The sequence below is a fragment of the Zootermopsis nevadensis genome, unplaced genomic scaffold (assembly GCF_977971745.1).
Source record: "Zootermopsis nevadensis isolate Lab colony 2312 unplaced genomic scaffold, Znev_1.0 Znev_ptg000006l, whole genome shotgun sequence".
In the NCBI taxonomy this organism is placed as follows: domain Eukaryota; kingdom Metazoa; phylum Arthropoda; class Insecta; order Blattodea; family Termopsidae; genus Zootermopsis; species Zootermopsis nevadensis.
The window spans coordinates 12,931,516-12,951,484 of NW_028259138.1; the positions used below are offsets into that span (position 1 = coordinate 12,931,516).

General features: G+C 37.5%; 2 protein-coding genes across 2 annotated transcripts in view; one reads left to right on the forward strand and one right to left on the reverse strand.

The window, feature by feature from the left end:
- Nucleotides 1–19,969, reverse strand: part of LOC110837456 (uncharacterized) — a 516,015-nt gene that overhangs the window by 159,229 nt on the left and 336,817 nt on the right. The window contains exon 4 of the mRNA XM_087343744.1: nucleotides 11,600–11,685. Coding sequence (XP_087199870.1) covers nucleotides 11,600–11,685 — 86 coding nt within the window. The remainder of the gene's footprint in view (nucleotides 1–11,599; nucleotides 11,686–19,969) is intronic.
- The window catches only part of CARPA (Carbonic anhydrase-related protein A), a 279,269-nt gene that overhangs the window by 21,097 nt on the left and 238,203 nt on the right, over nucleotides 1–19,969 (forward strand). The window lies entirely within an intron of this gene.

Sequence of the window (19,969 nt, forward strand, 5' to 3'; positions counted from 1 at the left end):
TCTGTTCAGACCTACCAAACAAAATCTTATAGACACTTGTTATCTCTTCCAAATAATCTGATGGCCTCGTTCACCTCATATTCCTTGACATGACTATCCTGCAATACTGGTGAAGAGAATACATTATGTACTCTGTTAAACATTAACGTCGTTTTAGAGGAACTTACTGGTTCTTCCGAAACGTCTGTCAATAACCTCGAGACTACAGAGTAAAACATCCCATAAGACAGCCAAATTAGTCGCGGGAGGATTCTGAAATCACACCCAGTACAAATTACGAAGGTCCTTAAAGGAGTTACACAATTTACTCCGCCATCATGTCTCATCTGCGCCCTGTTCTTAATCTTAGTCTGGATCCATCCCTTAATGTAAATAGATCAGTTTCATACCCACACAAAGAAGGATAGAAATTATAATTTCATATTTCAATATTTACACGTGAATGAAGGCACACACACACACACACACACACACACACACACACATATATATATATATATATATATATATATATATATATATATATATAGGCCTACAGAATTCTTATGTTCTGCTACACAAGAGTTGTTAAATACACTCTTGTTACATTAGTGACTAAGTAGCAATATATTTCGACATAGAACCGCCATCAGCAGGCTGCTAATTCACGACTACTAGACTTAGAAAAATAAACATGTAAGCTAAGTTCACAAAACCATTTTTCCTAGTAATCATTTAAATAATATAATAATTATTTTCATAACACGAACCACATGAAACCAACTTAACAAAACTGACACACAGAGAGATCTACGTGGAAGATCTTGTCTTCTCTGCCATAGTAACAACTGGCTGTTGATAAGTTGTGATCACTTTCGCGAGTTCTCCTTTAAATAGACTTTCTTCACATATTTTTATATGTTCAGAAGTTCTTCATCCGTGATGGATTTGATTTCTTTCCTTATTGACTGTTCTTATACGAAAATTCTTTCTTTTTTCACACTTATTGTTCATTCTTAATGCATCAACTAAATATTCCTTGTAAGACTTGAGGTTCTCACAGCGGTGAGTATGAAGATATCCGTCTTCTGGGTTATTGCGCTGTGTAGTCTGGTCGATGTTAACCAACGTTTCAAAGGTCATACTGCCTCCGTCATCAGGGCGATTCATCGCCCTGATGACGGAGGCTGTATGACCTCTGAAACGTTGGTTAACATCGACCAGACTACACGGCGAAATAAACCAGAAGACAGAAATCTTCATACTCATCGCCCTGATGATGGAGGCAGTATGACCTCTGAAACGTTGGTAAACATCGACCAGACTACACAGCGCAACAACCCAGAAGACAGAAATCTTCATACTCATCGCCCTGATGATGGAGGCAGTATGACCTCTGAAACGTCGGTAAACATCTACCAGACAACACAGCACAACAACCCAGAAGACAGAAATCTTCATACTCATCGCCCTGATGACGGAGGCAGTATGACCTCTGAAACGTTGGTTAACATCGACCAGACTACACAGCGCAACAACCCAGAAGACGGATATCATCTAAATATTCCTTGTCCCTGATAACATTTTAGCGGAACTTTTATTTCGCGGACGTCGCTTATTTAATGACACAAAGCGTTTAATGTATTTTTCTCGTTCCGACGCGTCGGTTCGAGCTGACAGCAAATTCCAAGACAAGCAGCCGTCTCCTTAGACGAGCCACCCCCTTGTGTAGGTGTACCTATGCTTATATGAACTTGGTGGACAAGAATCATGCCCAGAGTGGGATCCAAACTACATTCATATTCTGACCTCTGCCCAAAACTAGATCAATCGGCTAATTTAAGGAGCGCAGTCTTATAATGAAAATAGAAATAAACTTTTTATGGCCCCGAGGATGAGAAGGCTGGAATGCACGGCGAAAAAACTCATACGCTGCAAGGAATAATGATATTTTACTTTAATAAACCTGCCCTGTGATACGGAAAGCACCAGATGTGAACTACAGGAAGTCAGAGTACCCTCTCCCGTACGCAGGTGCGTGTAAGTTCTTTCGCACAGCAAAAAATAAATAACATAATGCAGCCAAGGTAAGGGATCGATGTGGGAAATGCGTATTTTTACGCTAGACAAGAAGTTTCACTTGAACAGAGGTAGGAACACGATGTTTCCTACTTCTCAGGACACACACAAAGACATTTCCTTACTCACGACAGAAGTGCACACCACGTCTAAATGGTCTAGCGGTTAGAACGCTGGCCTTGTAAGCCTGGGGTCTCGGGTTCGATTCCCGGCGGTGCCCGAATTTATAACTTGTGTTGGGCAAGGCCGTGGTCTAGGCAATACTGAGTTTTCCTCCGTGGCATCCCAACAATTACTCCATTCATACACAGAAGAAGGCAATGGCAAACCACTTCTGGATCATCTGCCAAGAACGTATATGAACAGGTCCCAGTCCGAGAAAAGGATGGAAGGATCCTGTTCATATGGACCTGTCGTCAGACAGAACACTACAAAAACAAAACGCCCCACAGCAGAGAGCCGATGGTAAGGCTAATATCTCTGCTTAACAAACCCAACATAACTAACCACTGACTACTTATCTAACATGTCGTAACGTAACTTTCAGAACGTTTTGGCTGTGACGGTTCAGTATAGCCTATATACACGCTAAAATATGACGGGCACGTTTAATACTACGAGTTCGTCTACCCCACTAAGTGATCTGGACACACAAAAAGTAAACAACATCAAACTAAATAAACAATTACTTTAAACACGAGCTTCGATACACCTCACTTCATGTCTAATGGGCCACACCAAATTCCAGACTCCATGACAATCATGTTTGTCCCAGACAAAACTTCTCCCCATCTGAGGTATGATTCACCCCAAAACATGAAATGCGGAACATCGTGGTCCAGGGTAGCAAGACGGTCGACATACGCCAATACAAACCGAAATCAATCAGATATTGCATTTGCCAAAACCACTTTCCTTACTGTGATCTTATCTAAGCAGAAATTAGCATATCTTAAACTACGTTGGCAAAATTATTCACCAAAGCTATTGTCATTTCTTCACGAATCGATAAAGAATGTGAATATGAGGGCCACAAGAGGCATCCATCTTGTTTCTTGCCTAGCGCGTTGTGTGTTCCTTGCTGCATACGTACCACGGCGAAAGAAACAGTGGCTGGCTACAAATTATACAGCGTTAGAATATCTGATTCGCACCCAAGTACAAGGGAGAACGGACAGACAGCTACCTACTCCAGACAAGGATGCAATAACGTCGGTAAAGGAATCTAATACTACATACGTACGTACGTGTACGTGTTACTGGATATAATGTTTCATACAGGCACCGCAGGGTGGGTTTAGCTACCTTTCTGCTGTACAAAGTTTCATGCCAGGCTCCCTAACACAGAGTTTACATTCCGAGGGCTGTTGTAACGTGATCCGCATTCTTGTGGGGAGGGTGGGGGGGGGAGGTTCCCCTGTACATGTGGGAGTCAGGAAAACTTTTATCTCATCTAACACTGCATCATCCCTTAACACTTCAAGAACAGATTAGCTTCCAATATTTTTTCTTTCTTTCGAACTAAGTCGAAAACAAACTTGAAACTTCATGTCAGTTTTTGAACCTCATGCGAAAGTTCTAGACACTTCCGACAGTCAGAAATACGTAAGTGTACTTGCATTACTAAAACTAGAGAGTGGATTGGACTCGTCTGGCTTAAGACAGTGTCCCGTGTCGGAATTAAGAAGTTGACACGGTCATTATCAATTGGCTTACGTAAAACGATATTTGTTTATAATCCCATTAGCACGACTTTAAAATTATCACAGAAAATCTATACCCTGGGGTTAACTTAGAAAAGTGTGACGTAGTTTGCTGTGAAATATCGCCTGGAACGGATTCAGTACGAGACGACTGAGGGCTATACCATTCCTTCAGGCTAATATGGAATTACCAACTGAAATGTGACAGCCAGCATCTGAACCGGGCACTTCCAGATTAAAAGACAAACATCTGGCGGTTATTCAACAATTCGTAGCTAAAATTCTGTTTTGAAACAGCGCAGTTTTACACAAAGTGCAAAAATGGGTGAAGATTCGTAAAATATTCTACTCTCATTTCTCTAAATATTAGGTCAACGTCCAAGTGAGTGGCGTAAACTGGTCAGTAGCGTAACTTTAGTAACCACGAGTAAAATAAGTGATATACATAATAATAATTATGACATCAGCTTATCTCACGGGGGGGGGGGGGGGGGGTTTCCTTGAGCCACCTAGCGTCAATCATGGCAACTAATGCTGTTATGGAATCCCACAATTAACTCCATGTAGTAGTGTCCTCCTTGTGAAACTAACAGTTATTCATCTGCACTAGAAATTCCTCGAATTTCATGAAACCCGAAGGCCGATTACAAACAAATAGATCCTACCCTAAGCTATAAAGAAATATGTCGTGAGGGGAGTAGACTAGATTTATCTGGCTCTGGGTAGAGACCAATGGCAGGCTCTTACGAACAAATTAATAAACCTTATAGAAAGTTCTCGACTACCTGAGCGTATATCAGTCTCTCAGGAAGGAGCCGGTCTTGTAGAGTCACGTGGTTACTTTTGTGTAAGACAGTAACAGCTGTTGGGCAGACAGGATGAAACTGCAGACCTCATATAATTCTCAGTAACTTTGCCTGCAATCTCGCTTATTTAAAATTCACAGACGGTAATGAATTTGCAAAGCCCAACACAAAGGAGCCAAGAAGGCGTGTGGGGGGGAGGGGGAGTGGTAGCAAACAGACTTTCTTACAGCAGCGAATAAATGGAAACTGTGAAATTGGAGAAAGAACCACAGAATTTAAATAAATCTCGCGGATTAATAGTAAATGGCATGCTAATAAAATTCAAACTGAGAAAATTGAAGGAATCTTGGGCACTGACAGAGGGGAACGTAAGAAACAGAAAGGTTAACACACTGCATCAACTATCAAGGTCATAAAAGAGCTACAGTGGCTGACCTTCCGAAAGAAACGACTGAAGGTATAAGAGCCTTGCTGCGTGACCCGGGGTAGAGAATACGTATCGAAAGTCGTGGATGAGTGGAATAGTATATCGACCAGGAGCCCGACTATCACAACAGGTTTTCGTGGGTTTCTTCGGGCAAATTCTGGGTTAGTAACCTCAAATATAAACTGACCGCCTCCTTACCCTTTCCAATTAATAATTCACAATATTACTCGATGCTATTTAGACTGAGCTGTCGACAGCGTTGTTAGATATATCATAATAAATAAAACAATAAAATAAAATAAACATATAAATGGATAAATAAATAATAAAATAGATCATCTGCATGCGGATTCGACGTCCGGCGTAGATATTTCATAACACCGGTAGGAGTGTCGCTCATAGCAATATTTCAGAATGGATCCTGAAAATGAAAGTCTCCTATTCCAGCTTTCCTCAACCAGAGGCCCGTAACACCTGCGTTTCAGAGGTAACAGGCCTATATTTACGTCATGCATGTGCATATGTATATCATCACATATAGCGAGAGAGAAATGGGAGATGAACATTCAACGACGCATCCTATTATCGGCTTACCCTCTCGAGAAATGCTTTTCATGAAACTAATCTATTAAATTGATCCAATACTAAAATGGAACTAACGACACAGGATTTACGTGACATGTTTATAGGATAACGTTTTCCAGCTATGATATTACTGCCTATGGTTAAAATAATAGATCATTAACTTAATTGAGGGTATTTTTTTTTAAAAAAAAATCAAAGCCTGGAAATCCCAAAACGAAATTTCCGCTTTCACAGATTGACAAATTGTACTGAATGAGTTAGTGAAAAATGCGTTGTATTTAATGTGCATGGGAAAACGATATTATATATATAATATGAGAGAGTCGACCTCTATATTGGTGACGCGTTGTTTCCTTTGAGGTAAGAACTGATTTTTTTAAATATCATTCATACGACCTCTGGCGCCTTAAAAACTTATTAAGGCTAATTTAAAAGTGTCTGTAGTAAGATGTTCAGATTTAACACATTTCAACGTTAAAAAATAACGATAATTCTGTCGTGAGATGGTAAAGTTGCGTCATATTGTGATATAATAACGATGGTCTAATGTAAATCTAATATTTCGATAAACAACATCATTTAATATTTAAATATTTTAAATGTTAATTATTGTAATAAACAATATATAGATAATTCTGTCATTACGATTACAAATCACATTTGAATCATAGAAAGCCTTGCAGAAGGGCACTAGTCACAGAACTTAATACAAGGTCACGAGATTTTATTTAAGCGATGTTTCCAATTGGTCGTCTTAAAAATATGGTCATATGTGGAGAGAGTGGAATGTCTCCAGTGAGGATTGAGTGTCTTTCTGTACACAGTTAAGTGCAAAATGGAAGCCACAAGACGCACCTGGAGATAAAAAATAACAAATATCTAGGATAAATTTATCCACCTCTAATTAACATAAATTATTTTAATTACCTCAATTTGGGCGACCTATAACTCGAAGCTATTGTTTATAACAAATTCCCAACAAGGCAAATCATTTATTTCTGGGTTTATGTTTCAGTATTGTTAAAGAGCAAAGACCAGCCAAATGATGTTTAAAGATTCAGTCCATGCCTCTAAGAAAACACGAAATCTCAGATAAAATATAATTTAACGCATTCTATCTGATTTCCAAGTCACATTTTTATTCAACAGCGACATTTCCACTTCATTTATTTATCTTAAAATATGAAATATGAAAAGTTAACTGTGAGAAACAGGAAGGAGTAGTTTTGAATTTTCTTCAAATGATTTAGTCTATGCGAAAACTATATGAACACATTTTTACTAGTTCACATTTCGACTGCTTTAAATATGCCACATGTAAAAACAGAAAAGAGATGAACGCATCAAGAAGACCTTGCCCTTAAATGGGAGGATAATATTAAAACAGATCTCATGGAAATATGGTTGGAGGGTGTTAATTGGATTCATCTAGCTCAGGATAAGGACAATTGTAGGGCTTTAAACGAATCTTCTGTTGCATTAAATACAGGAATTTCTTGACCAGCTTAGCGACTATTAGATTCTCATGGGGTATTCTGCTCCATGGAGTTAATTAATCAGTTATTTTTTATGCAGTCGCCATGTTTGTAACCGAAAATACAAAATTATTTTATTTCCATCCATAAACTAATTAAAAATGACTGGGGCCAAGCACACGCAATGATTATTTTCTCATAAAATTATGTAAATACTCGTACAATAATAAATTCACTAATATTCTCCTTCATTCTTTTCTGAACCGCTGATGTAAAGTACAGAATATGAGATATTATTCTACATCGACTGACACATTACATCTCCTTTGAACGTAGTTTCATAAAACCAGAGAAATACAAATTATAATATTTCCTGGGGCAAAAACCCTCTTCATGTCCGAAGGTTTGGCTCAGAACACGAGTAATTTATCTTGTCAGACATCCCCGTTAATATACATGAAAAATCGTGGAGAAGTTTCCATTGCTAATAAAAGTGTCATTCACGTAACACAGCATAATAATAGTCATGTCATATTACCATTGCAGCAAAGGGCGAATCGATCTCTGTGTTTTAAAGACCACATTCGTAACAGCTAGAATCTTCTGTGATCTATTTGTCTGCTGTCTGATTTTCTCTACAAAGAAGTGCCACGTTTCTCATTCACGTTTTCACAACCATAACATTGCAAATACAAGTCACTCCAACATTTATTAATGCTAGCTAATGTTCATTATGCTATAGACAAAAATATGTAAATGTACCGTATTATCATTGTGATATTACCCCCCCAATAATTTCTGAAAAGACGTAAGAATTTTGATGGAAATTTTTGTTCACTATTCCCAACATGGCGGCCGTACGACCATTTGAAATGGAAGCGATATTATTATTATTATTATTATTATTATTTAGTGTTCTGTCTGACGACAGGTCCATATGAACAGGATCCTTCCATCCTTTTCTCGGACTGGGACCTGTTCATATACGTTCTTGGCAGATGATCCAGAAGTGGTTTGCCATTGCCTTCTTCTGTGTGTGAATGGAGTAATTGTTCGGATGCCACGGAGAAACCGGGGAAGCCCCCGGAGGAAAACTCCGTGTTGCCTAGACCACGGCCTTGCCCAACACAACACAACGACAAGTTTGTGTCTCAGAGTATACAACGTCGAATCAGAGAATGATAATGAATTGTATAGGATATGTAAGGAAGCGGTCGTGGTTTATTTAAACTCCTGTAAATTTTATCATTCTACATCGGCCTGGACAACGTTTACATCTTTACATGTATCATCTTGTGTGAATTACATAAAATTATATCGAGAGAGTCAATCATCAATCACCTTGGAAACCAGACCATTCCAATCAAATATGGTATTTGGGCTGTCAACCCTAAGACTTGCTTGCGGGAATTAGACGTTGATACGCACTGATTAAATTTTATCACATAAAAGTTTGAATATTCCTGAAAATATTCCATCGTACATAAATCGGTTCATAACGTAAAGCACAAAGCTCATTACGCCATGAAACTTTACCGGAACCATTTTTCGATGTTCTGACTACGTAATGACATCACTCAGTATGGTTTCCGTAGTTCGGTTTGCTTTGTCACAATAGATTTGTAGGTAATCTGCAGGAAATGAACAGTGATGTCAATGATATATGTAAAATCATCAAATAACACGGTCTATTTATAAAATATGTTTACTCTAGTGTAGTATCCGTTCCACACCTGTGAGTGGATTGTTACTACGTACGTGCTTGCTGTATTGATTTGCACTTAGTATGGGAAATGTACCTCGCTGCTCATTAAGGTTGCGCTGCATTACATTGTACTTAAGAGCATTAATATAGGGTTGAAATAGCTTGTCTTTGCTGACAAATAAGACGCACTATTTCGTATTTTTTTTACCACACACTACGCCAAAATTCCCTTTTAAGTTTAATGAAGTTGGTTTCCAGCGTAAGTATGATGTCACGTTTAATGTGGTATAAACCAATACATATTTCCTTCAGAAAGACATTCCTTTCTTCTGTCTCATTCTTTATTTTCTTTCTTTCTTTCTTTCTTTCTTTCTTTCTCCTTAATTTCGCTATTTTCCACTTTCTGACTTCCCCTCGTTCCTCGGTTTCTTCTAACGTCCCATCCCGTTTGTCTCGATCACACAGTTCAGATGTACTTGCAGAATGCCTTTACGTCTGTGTTACCTTCCAAAGGTGTAAAATGTATTTGTCTATTCTACTGTAATAAGCTACATTAAAAGTATCTGAAAAGCACGTCTATGAATTGTACAATCAGATACAATAAAGATTAAAATTAAAGAAACCTGAGTAAAATTATATAAAAATTAGTTTCAAGATTTGCTGTTCATTGAAACAACCGATACAACAAGGTATTTGCTCTTTTTTCGATCGCAAAACTCATGAGAACAGATAACGAACATGAAGAGATCTCAAAAAAACAAACAATCAAAATTCTCCACTGACGTGTGTAACGTAAAATCCCAAGAGAAAAACGCGTACTCAAAGTGAAGTGCATCTTTCAACACTCATTATGTTAGATGCCACATTCAGCAACGACATCTTTTATGCAGCTCAAACAGTCGCTCTGCCTATGAGCGGACTGTCCAAACAGAGCGGTGTGATGTTATAACCCCAGTTTCATGTTGACACAGTCACAGAAGGCTAACACAGTTCTTAAGGGCGAATGTACACAAGAAATCCGTTTTACGTACGAAATAAATTGTCTTTAATTTCGAAGGTCGTAGCTGCCACATTCCGGAATATTTTATTTCTTTACTTAACCCTTTGAGACTCGCAGCTCGTCTAAATATTATTTAATAAATCAGTCCGTACCGCGAAGAAAACACTACACTTCACCATTACGTAATACAACTGGTTAACGCTGTTTAAAGAAATAATCCCTTCCTACACTGAGAACAATCCGAAACCCATACATACAAAACGCAGATTTATTAACTGCGTAAAGTAGGTGGTACATATAGTTACCACTGGTTCTTAGAGGGTTAAATAGTAGTTGAATATGTTTGCATTTTAACCGTTAAAACGACTAGCAATGTGTACTCCAATAGAGAATATATAATTTCAAAACGCGTTCTACCGATTTCGCGTACCTTATTACATTTATTCGTTTATTCTTACGTCATGTACCGATTATTTTCAGACGCTGTGACGAGTGATCGTTGAGGAAATCGATTTTCTGTCTTCTTTCCAAGGCTAAGCTACAATTCTGTTCCTAGCTAAAAATATAATGCGTAAAGGGACGGTAATTTCAAATAGATGTTGACATGTTTATTCAACAATTCTCTTAATTTATTCACATAAGTTTTGTCTGTATTCATTCACGACGTCCTTTACAGAGAGGTGGTGTATTCCGATATCAAAATGATATTTCTTGTCCAAACAAGTAGGCTATAATATTCCTTAATACTTCTTAAAATTTTCATTTCAGCAAACTTTATCATGCTTTCATCTCTCTTCAGTAGAACCCAAGTTACACTTTCATAAAGTAGGTTATGAAGTTTCTTTAACACCTGTTCACAGTGACATTTATTACCTGCTCAAACTCCCAGTAGAAATTCACTAAGATTTGAATAACACAGATACTGTTTCCAGTCGTGTTATAACATGTAAAATCGTATTTAGGATTAAGAGCGCTAATATAATATTTTACACAACAAAATGTTTTAATATTATATAATTTTTACAACACCAATAAACTTCAAACGTTTGTGTATAGACTGTACAAAATAATTATATTAAATATTCGGATGAAAATTAACACACTAATCAGAAGAAGATATCTAATGGCAAATTGTGTGATTCATATATGCCTACAGAACGAGTAGGAAATTTGGAAGAAAAAGGACACGATTTGAGTTACACACACCAATGGAACTGCTAACAGCCATAATGATAAGTAAAATGTGGGCCCCGAAATGAAGCCGTGAAGTACGAATTCAGGAATTTGAAGTGGATGGATTGTCCGGACACAGAGCAGCAATGGTGCCTTGTCACCACGGCGGAGCGCGTACACGGAATGCGGACGGAAGGAAGGTGGGGTAGCCGAGAAGTCACGGACAGCCGATAGGGGTGTTCCTTGAGTTCTGATGTAAATCGAACATTTCGATAGACAGCATCATTTTAATATATTTTAAATATTTAAATGTTAATCGTAACAATATTTTAATATTTAATAATAATATTTTATTGTGATTAGACTGATAAAAATTAAACAAGCATAAGAATGTTCACAAAAGTTGCACACAGCCTCACGTCTGCGAGATCTATGAACACGGTAATGAAATTTCGTGAATATCTTTACCAGCTGAGCGACTGTTAGCTTGTCAACAATAAATCTAACCCCTATATTAATTAATTTTTATTGTTATGAAGATGTAGAACTGTAGCTGCTAACGGGCGATTTGTCCCTCACTGAGATGATGCATGAATTAATATGGAGCAGCGAAGGAATTACATTTGATGCATTTACAAAGAAATCGATAAAGATTAAACAGTCCTACCTTAAAGTAGCACGGCACAGCCTTCTCCGATAAATGTAGGACACACAATCCACTGTGATGAAGTTTAGAATGGATCCGGGGCGGACCTAAAAATAAAAATTACTATAATTATTATTACCAAAACTAAGAATAAAATAATTCAATTTGGGTTTGGTGATGTGCACTGCAGTCTAACGTAAAATATATATTTCTTCGTTTAACATCAATATTACCAATTGCATTTGTGTTTATTTTACCATGAAATGGACGGAACGTATTTTGAAATTGGTACTGAGTAAGATTTTGAATTTACGCAAAAATTCAGTAAAAATACAACGGGCGTAACTGAGTAATTTGGAAATTCGTAATTTACAATTTTTATCCAAGACAGTCAAAGCAACAAAACTGAAGAGATACAGAGGATGACACGAAGGAGATGTTAAAATGAAAAATGTGAAAGGAATTTTGAGTTTGAAACTGAAGACAAGAATGTAGCCGAAGGTACAGGCCTTAAAATACTACTAAATAAGACTTTTAAAAAGCAATGATTTAAGGTGTGGACTGTTCAGGGCAGAGTCCAGAAATTGGTTTTATAAATACGTCAATGATTCTTACGATTACATCAAAGCAGAGAATAATTATCAACTTTTCAAAGAAGACTCTACACCATGTGTAAAGGCGACTGAATCACTGAATCAACTTGCAATTCCCACACTTGAAGTTTCTTGAACACCATTAACTGCTGATCACCAACAATTATATTGAAATTCAGCCAACTTCTCACGTGTTTTTTTTCATGAAACCAAGTTCATGGAGGGGGAGAACTTATTTCAAGACGCAATTAAAACTTTGTTCGTGCTTCAAACAATCATAATCCGGTACACCAGGGTGTTGAAGATGAAGAGGGGTGGTGATGGGGGGGGGGGATATCTTCAACTGCCATTACATCCACAGCTGAGTAGACCCACAATCCTCAAATGTTTGAGAATGTTATCATCACTGTTTCCAATTTTCGTTACATTTGTACTGCAGAATATTACACGCAGGCACTGCAAGTGGAAAGTCATTAAAATAAAAACAGGTACTCCACACACTTGTGCTGTGCACGAAAGAAACACCTAAGGCCATAAAGTGTATTTCCACCTAACTAAAGAACCATTAAATAAATTACACTAATTTAGCAGGAAATACAGCACGCACGGAACGTTGCCTGTCACATTATTTATTGAACGCTAACGCCTTAAAACTAGGCCGACAGGTTCACACTTCCCCAACATATTTATTTATTCTTAACATAGCTACCAGTCGCTAAGATTATAAAGAGTAGAATTATACGAGGCTCGTCCTCAAAGTAAGTTTCCCTGGGGCCGTTTACAGAAACAAAACACAATTTCGTGGAAATATTTATTGCAACAGATACAGCAAGTGTCCAGCTATTTTTCAACATATTCGCCACCGGAATTGAGACATTAGTCATACCGTGGGACCAACTTTTGAATACCTGTGTCGTAGAAGTCTGCCGCCTGGGATTGGAACCACTGTGTGACAACCATCTCCGCCTCTCTCTCATTCTCAAAACGCTGACGCTGACCGGACAGGAATTTCTTGAGGTGTAGGAAAAGATGGAAATCACTGGGAGCGAGGTCCGGGTTGTAGGGTGAATGATTAAACACCTCCCAGCTGAACTTCTGCAGGAGACTTGCTGTCCGTCGAGCCGTGTGCGGCCTAGCGTTATCACTGACCGCACTTCACAGTCGGCGGGAGCTGGAATAAGAACCTCCATCTTCAACAGCTGCAACGATGCTACTGTGAGAACGCGGGAAGTGCCGTTAGTGCATGCGCCATGCTACGTCATTGCTCTATCACGTACGCACAATCGCTTCGCTCAATATAAGGTTTGCTAGCTGTGGGACGAGTGGGAAACTTACTTTTGGGACGCGCCTCGTATTATTATTAATGAAAAATTAATTGGAAGAGACTTCGAAAGAAATGGTTGTACGCAGTTTAATGTATTGTCCGCACATCTTACGAATGAGAAGCCTCAGTTAGAATGACCCGATTTTCGGACGTAAATTCCCCGGGACATACATAACACAAATAAGGATTTGTAGCCACTCGACTGGAATGACCAGTTTTTTAACAAAAAAAAAGCGAGATCAAACAGCAAACTTAATAATGACTGGACCTCTAGTTAGTGCTGCTACTGTAGACAGCTTTTTGTTAATTTTATTTTTAAATTCTCTCTCACTTTAGCTGCTCGCCACCTCCGAAACGTCAAAATGGATTTTTTAGAGGATTCGGCGCGTACGGATAAAGGCGTCTCAGGTTTTATTCCTTCTTGCTAACCTCAGTCGCTGTGATCTGTCACCAAGATGGCTTTCCCCTTCTATTCGTGCCGCAAAGTCCCTATCCGTCATGATTCATCACTTTTCAATTATTTTCCCTTTTCCAAACATAACTGAAATGATCCTTGGCATGGTCAATTGTTTCTAATTACGTCTTATTTCGTACAGCGTGGATTTTGACTGTTGGGGGGGTTTAGAATAACAGATCTACATATTATTTTTACAATAAAGGTAAGACTGGCGAATTTTCATTACTACCGACTGCTTGAAGGTTCTCATATTTTCGCCCAGTTTCATTTTAAATAATGACCTTACATCCATAAACCGATTTCTTGATAGGAATATCCCCTCCATCTTAAGGTTTATACATGATTTTGTCACAGTGCCTCGTTTGTGACAACTGTTTGAAGTAAAGAGTGTTCTTAAGATAAGAGAATTCAGAAAGAATTTACTTATTCCTAAACCAGTCTTCATTGTAACGGTATCAGGTGTTTCGTTTAAAGAATGAATATGTTCTTCGAAACGTAAGCACTTCTGTCAAGATGGCGTAAGATCCAATGCCAGTTTTGTGACATTGCGTTCAAAGGTTACGAGATAAAAATCGATGTCGCATTTTTCTGTTTGAATCTAGCCTTGTCACTCTCACCGGTTCACTTGTTCTATTGTGTAGTATGGCTCTATTGAAATAGAAGTTTCAAGCCTTCTGACCGTAGTGCCTTACTCAGTGTTAAATATTATAGAATTACAACGTTTCGGAAACCTGGATTCTGCTCCGAAAAGTAATTTTATAACACTCGGACAATGAAAAAAAACTCGATACATTCATTCCATCGCACTGTCATAGGCGTTAGGAGAATCAGTTCACAAAACATTTTTGCCAGTGACTTCAATCTCCAACAACTGGCTCCATGGAAACTGTCAGGAGCATTATACATCAAAACCCGTTATTATGTCGATGGCGATGTTAAAATATGGACGAACTTTGTTTTGGCAAGTCTCGGCAGGTTCTGTAGTACAGTACTTTCATAAATTCGTGATGAACAATTCAATACTTTCGTGCGATTTTTATAAATATTATGTAAGTTCTTAACGTAATGTATTATTTATGTGAACCTTGTACGCATAAGGTTGGCTTTATAACGCATTTAACTAATTAACCAACAAAACAAGTAACTGATAACTAACTAACCAGTTTAATCGACTTTCATTAAACGTGTTACAAACGCCAAGTCTCTGGAGACTATTTAATTCTTGTGGTTTATAAATTATTAAGTAAAAATAGCTAATTAACCAGCTCAATTATCGATTATATAGTTAAGTTACCTTGTTAACATGCTACCTAATAACGAACTATCAAAGAATTTACTTACTTAAGTAAACAAAATCTGTCTAGTTCAAAAAACAAATAAAGTAATTAAACGCTGGCCTTGTAATCCTGGGGTCTCGGATTCGATTCCCGGCGGTGCACGAATTTATAACTTGTGTTGGGCAAGGCCGTGGTCTAGGCAACACGGAGTTTTCCTCCGTGGCATCCCAACAATTACCCCATTCACACACAGAAGAAGGCAATGGCAAACCACTTCTGCATCATCTGCCAAGAACGTATATGAACAGGTCCCAGTCCGAGAAAAGGATGGAAGGATCCTGTTCATATGGACCTGTCGTCAGACAGAACACTAAATAAATAATAATTACATCATTAAATGAAAAATTACTAAAATAACTAACTAACTAGCTAGCTATAAAGAGCAACACGTACCTAAGTAACAAAGTGACTAAGTGACTGTAATAGCCAACCAGGTAACGAACGAGCTAGTGGTAAATACAAGTGGTAACTGGAAGGAGATGAATGGCGAATAACGAGAATTAAGCAACTTGATATTTATGAATGTCGCCAACTACCCGAGAGTCAATCGGGTTGACGGAACTGCATTGTGCGCATGTGTCAAAGATATCTGGCGACGCACAGAAGCAGAAACAGAGGAAAGAGGCCAGCTTTGAGACGCGTTGATCAAAAGCAATGATGACTTGTTTATAATAAAGGAAAATGTCTTTCAGAGTCCAGATCTAGATGTCACATGTTTATTGACAGAGAATCTAATGGTATAAGAGATACCTTTTAAAAATACCACTCTTCTACTCCGTCGCTCGTACCTTCGCAAATGAATCCATCTATAGAGAACCAAACGCGAACGGTTTTCATAACTCGTTTGATTTCTTCTTTATAATGAGGATATTCTGTTCGTTTTATGTCGAAATTAAACTGTCAAACGAAATAGAGATACTTCGAGGAAGATCAGGTTGCAGAGGTGGATCTACAACGACGATATTCCAGTCAGTTATTAATATCGCGTAGCCCTAGGCTTCGCAGTTTCCTTGGGAGTCTTACGAAACGCCAACTTCTGTTGCCGTTTAAGTTAACATTGAGAACGTCGTCTCTGGGATTAAGTATCATGTTATAAGGGCTTATGTCAGTGGTATTCAACCTGGGGTACGCGAAGACATCTTAGGGTGTACGTGAAATTTAAAAAAATATATATATATTATTTTATGAAAAACACTGAATAATCAGTAATGTAATTTATTTTATTTAATTTATTTTAGATGTAGATTATATACTATATATAACTTGAATTATATTGGGGGTACGCGAAGACATCTTAGGGTGTACGTGAAATTTAAAAAAATATATATATTATTTTATGATAAACACTGAATAATCAGTAATTTATTTAATTTATTTTAGATGTAGATTATATACTATGTATAACTCGAATTATACACCAACAACTTTGGGGGTACAAAGTTGAAGAGAGATTATATCTGGGGGTACGCGAACAAAAAAGGTTGAATACGACTGGCTTATGTGTTAGTGGATTTACAGCTCAAAAGATTTTTAAACTCGGCGGCACTAGATACCTGAGTTGTTAGCATTACGCTCGTCAGATTTATCCCTGGAACATCAGTTCAAGTGACGGCAAATACAAAAGTTTCTGTCTCTGACGGTCGTCCAGCAGGTAACCATCATTCAAGGTTCAAATACACAAAATTATAATACTAATGTTGCTTCACATGGTTGTAAAATTTCGTCTGTCATCCCGAGGGAAATAAGCAGTATTTTGGGTGTTTGAAACGATGTCCTGCAGACAGAATATGAACACAGAAATAAATAAAATTTCATAAAGTGACATTTTAACAATTTGTACCAATAATTTAATATTGTTCAAGCCTTCAAATTCAGAGAAAACAAACGTATGTTACATATAGAAAGGGCGAGGAGCCAAGAAATGTAAGTACATGTAGGAAGAGAACACTTACGAGACCTGGGCATAGATGGGCGTATAATATTAAACCAGATATAAAAAAAAGTATCTGAAAATATAAAATGGAATTATGAAGCATGAGGTCGAATATAACAGCGGTATTATGTAAAATCGTGAATTATATTTTTGTGTTTCAATTACTAAAATATTTTATACATCTTGTATACTATAAGTTTAAACATTAAAACCTCAAAATTATACTATTATCTCATGTTTTGTATCAGTGTGAAACTTGATAGGCCACATTACGGGATAATACAGATTTAATGTTGTCTGTGAAGAAGGTATCGAGGTTAATATTTTTATATGTGAGAGAGAAACTATTCGGGGCTCGGAGAAAATTACATACAAAAATTCTCTCTGTGATCAGCATTTATTTTTTTCATAATTTGTACTCGTCTTAAGATATCATTACGAGATTTAATAAAGGATTAGATGGGTGGGGCACGTAAAAGACACAATAGAGACGATAAATGCATAGAAAATGCTAGTTGGAAGAAGGGAATTGTAAGACCGAGGAGTCGATTGGATTAAGCTGGATCAGGTGAGGAACCGATGACGAACTCTTGTGGACACTAGATTTCAACTTCGGTTTCCATAAACTATGGGAAATTTCTTGACTATCTAAGCGACTATCAGCTCCTCAAGGATGACTCTAATCAATGGATTTGAAATCTGCCTGAATGTATCAGGATCACGAGGATACAAATGCTTATTATTATCTCTGGCGGACAAATTGAAACACTTGTTCACCAAAGCACGGGGAAGAATCCTCTCGGGTAACAGCAAAGTGAGAGCCTCCCGGCTGAAACATTTCACCCGACTACGTCTTTTAAACCATCCGCAAGATAATTATGTTTTCGAAAGATTCAAGTTTTTTTTTTTTAGAAACTATTCGTCATTTTTTTTTATCTCTGACTGCAAACGCTGTACAAGTTTCTTTCAAAGCTCAAATTAAATGTAAATGTCTCTGCTCGAGCCTTTACAAGTCCACGCTTGTGTCCGGGAAAACCATAAATGAAAGGAGAAGTCAACATTTAACTCCAATTAGCAAAATATCCGAGACGCTCACAATCGTGTAACTGATAATTTTACGCCTTTATACAATCAAAAAGTCCACTACCGTGTTCATAAAATCTCGTCAATTGAACCTGTCATGAGCGTTTCGTAACTCGCTCTTCACTTTTTTGTGTTGTGAAGCCGTTGGCTCAGACTTAAAAAAAGAAACTGGCGTCTGTTTTTATTTATTCCGTATATTTTCAACTATTCTCCATATCTGAGAGCATTCTCCTCCATTCGTAGCCTGAGGACGAGCATCAGAGTGGTACAAAGGGACCCACCTTCACGCGTCGCAGGAATATTCCATCAGGACAGTGAGAGAATTTATGTTTGAATGTCGATAAAATTTGTTACCCTGCACTAACGAAAGGAAGAAAGAAAGAAAGAAAGAAAGAAGAAAAGGAAGGAAGGAAGAAAGAAAGAAAGAAAGGAAGAAAGGAAGAAAGGAAGAAAGAAAGAAAGGAAGAAAGAAAGAAAGGAAGAAAGAAAGAAAGAAAGAAAGAAAGGAAGAAAGGAAGAAAGAAAGAAAGGAAGAAAGGAAGAAAGGAAGAAAGAAAGAAAGGAAGAAAGAAAGGAAGGAAGAAAGAAAGAAAGAAAGAAGAAAAGGAAGGAAGGAAGAAAGAAAGAAAGGAAGAAAGAAAGAAAGGAAGAAAGAAAGAAAGGAAGAAAGAAAGAAAGGAAGAAAGAAAGAAAGAAAGAAAGAAAGGAAGAAAGGAAGAAAGAAAGAAAGGAAGAAAGGAAGAAAAGGAAGGAAGGAAGAAAGAAAGAAAGGAAGAAAGGAAGAAAGGAAGAAAGAAAGAAAGGAAGAAAGAAAGAAAGGAAGAAAGAAAGAAAGAAAGAAAGAAAGGAAGAAAGGAAGAAAGAAAGAAAGGAAGAAAGGAAGAAAGGAAGAAAGAAAGAAAGGAAGAAAGAAAGGAAGGAAGAAAGAAAGAAAGAAAGAAAGAAAGAAAGAAGAAAAGGAAGGAAGGAAGAAAGAAAGAAAGGAAGAAAGGAAGAAAGGAAGAAAGAAAGAAAGGAAGAAAGAAAGAAAGGAAGAAAGAAAGAAAGAAAGAAAGAAAGAAAGGAAGAAAGGAAGAAAGAAAGAAAGGAAGAAAGAAAGAAAGAAAAAAGGAAGAAAGAAAGGAAGGAAGGAAGGAAGAAAGAAAGGAAGGAAGAAAGAAAGGAAGGAAGAAAGAAAGAAAGAAAGAAAGAAAGAAAGGAAGAAAGGAAGAAAGGAAGAAAGGAAGAAAGGAAGAAAGAAAGAAAGAAAGGAAGAAAGAATATAGTGCAGTGTGGGCGTGAAGAATTAATTTCTAACTGATGGTTTGGATTATAAATAACTACAGAATGTGCCATGAAATATTTGCAACTAGAATTTCGAGCAAATACCAGAAATGAACTAAAACATGTGTGAAATGGAAAATTTTCAGGTCCCTTAGGGATATTGTTCGGAGTTGAGTTATGGTATTTTTAGACGCTGAGAATATTTACGTTTTTGGTAAAATTGTAGACCTGTACTCGGCAGGTTGCCGATTCGAATCTTATCAGAATTTTTGGGTTATTATGCCCAAAAGCTCGAGACAAACGCCAGAATAGTACTCTGCAATGGTCCAGCACTACCTCCTTTCAAATCCTTACCTGTGAATCAGTATTTGTACACAAATCAAGATTGAAACGCTAATTCC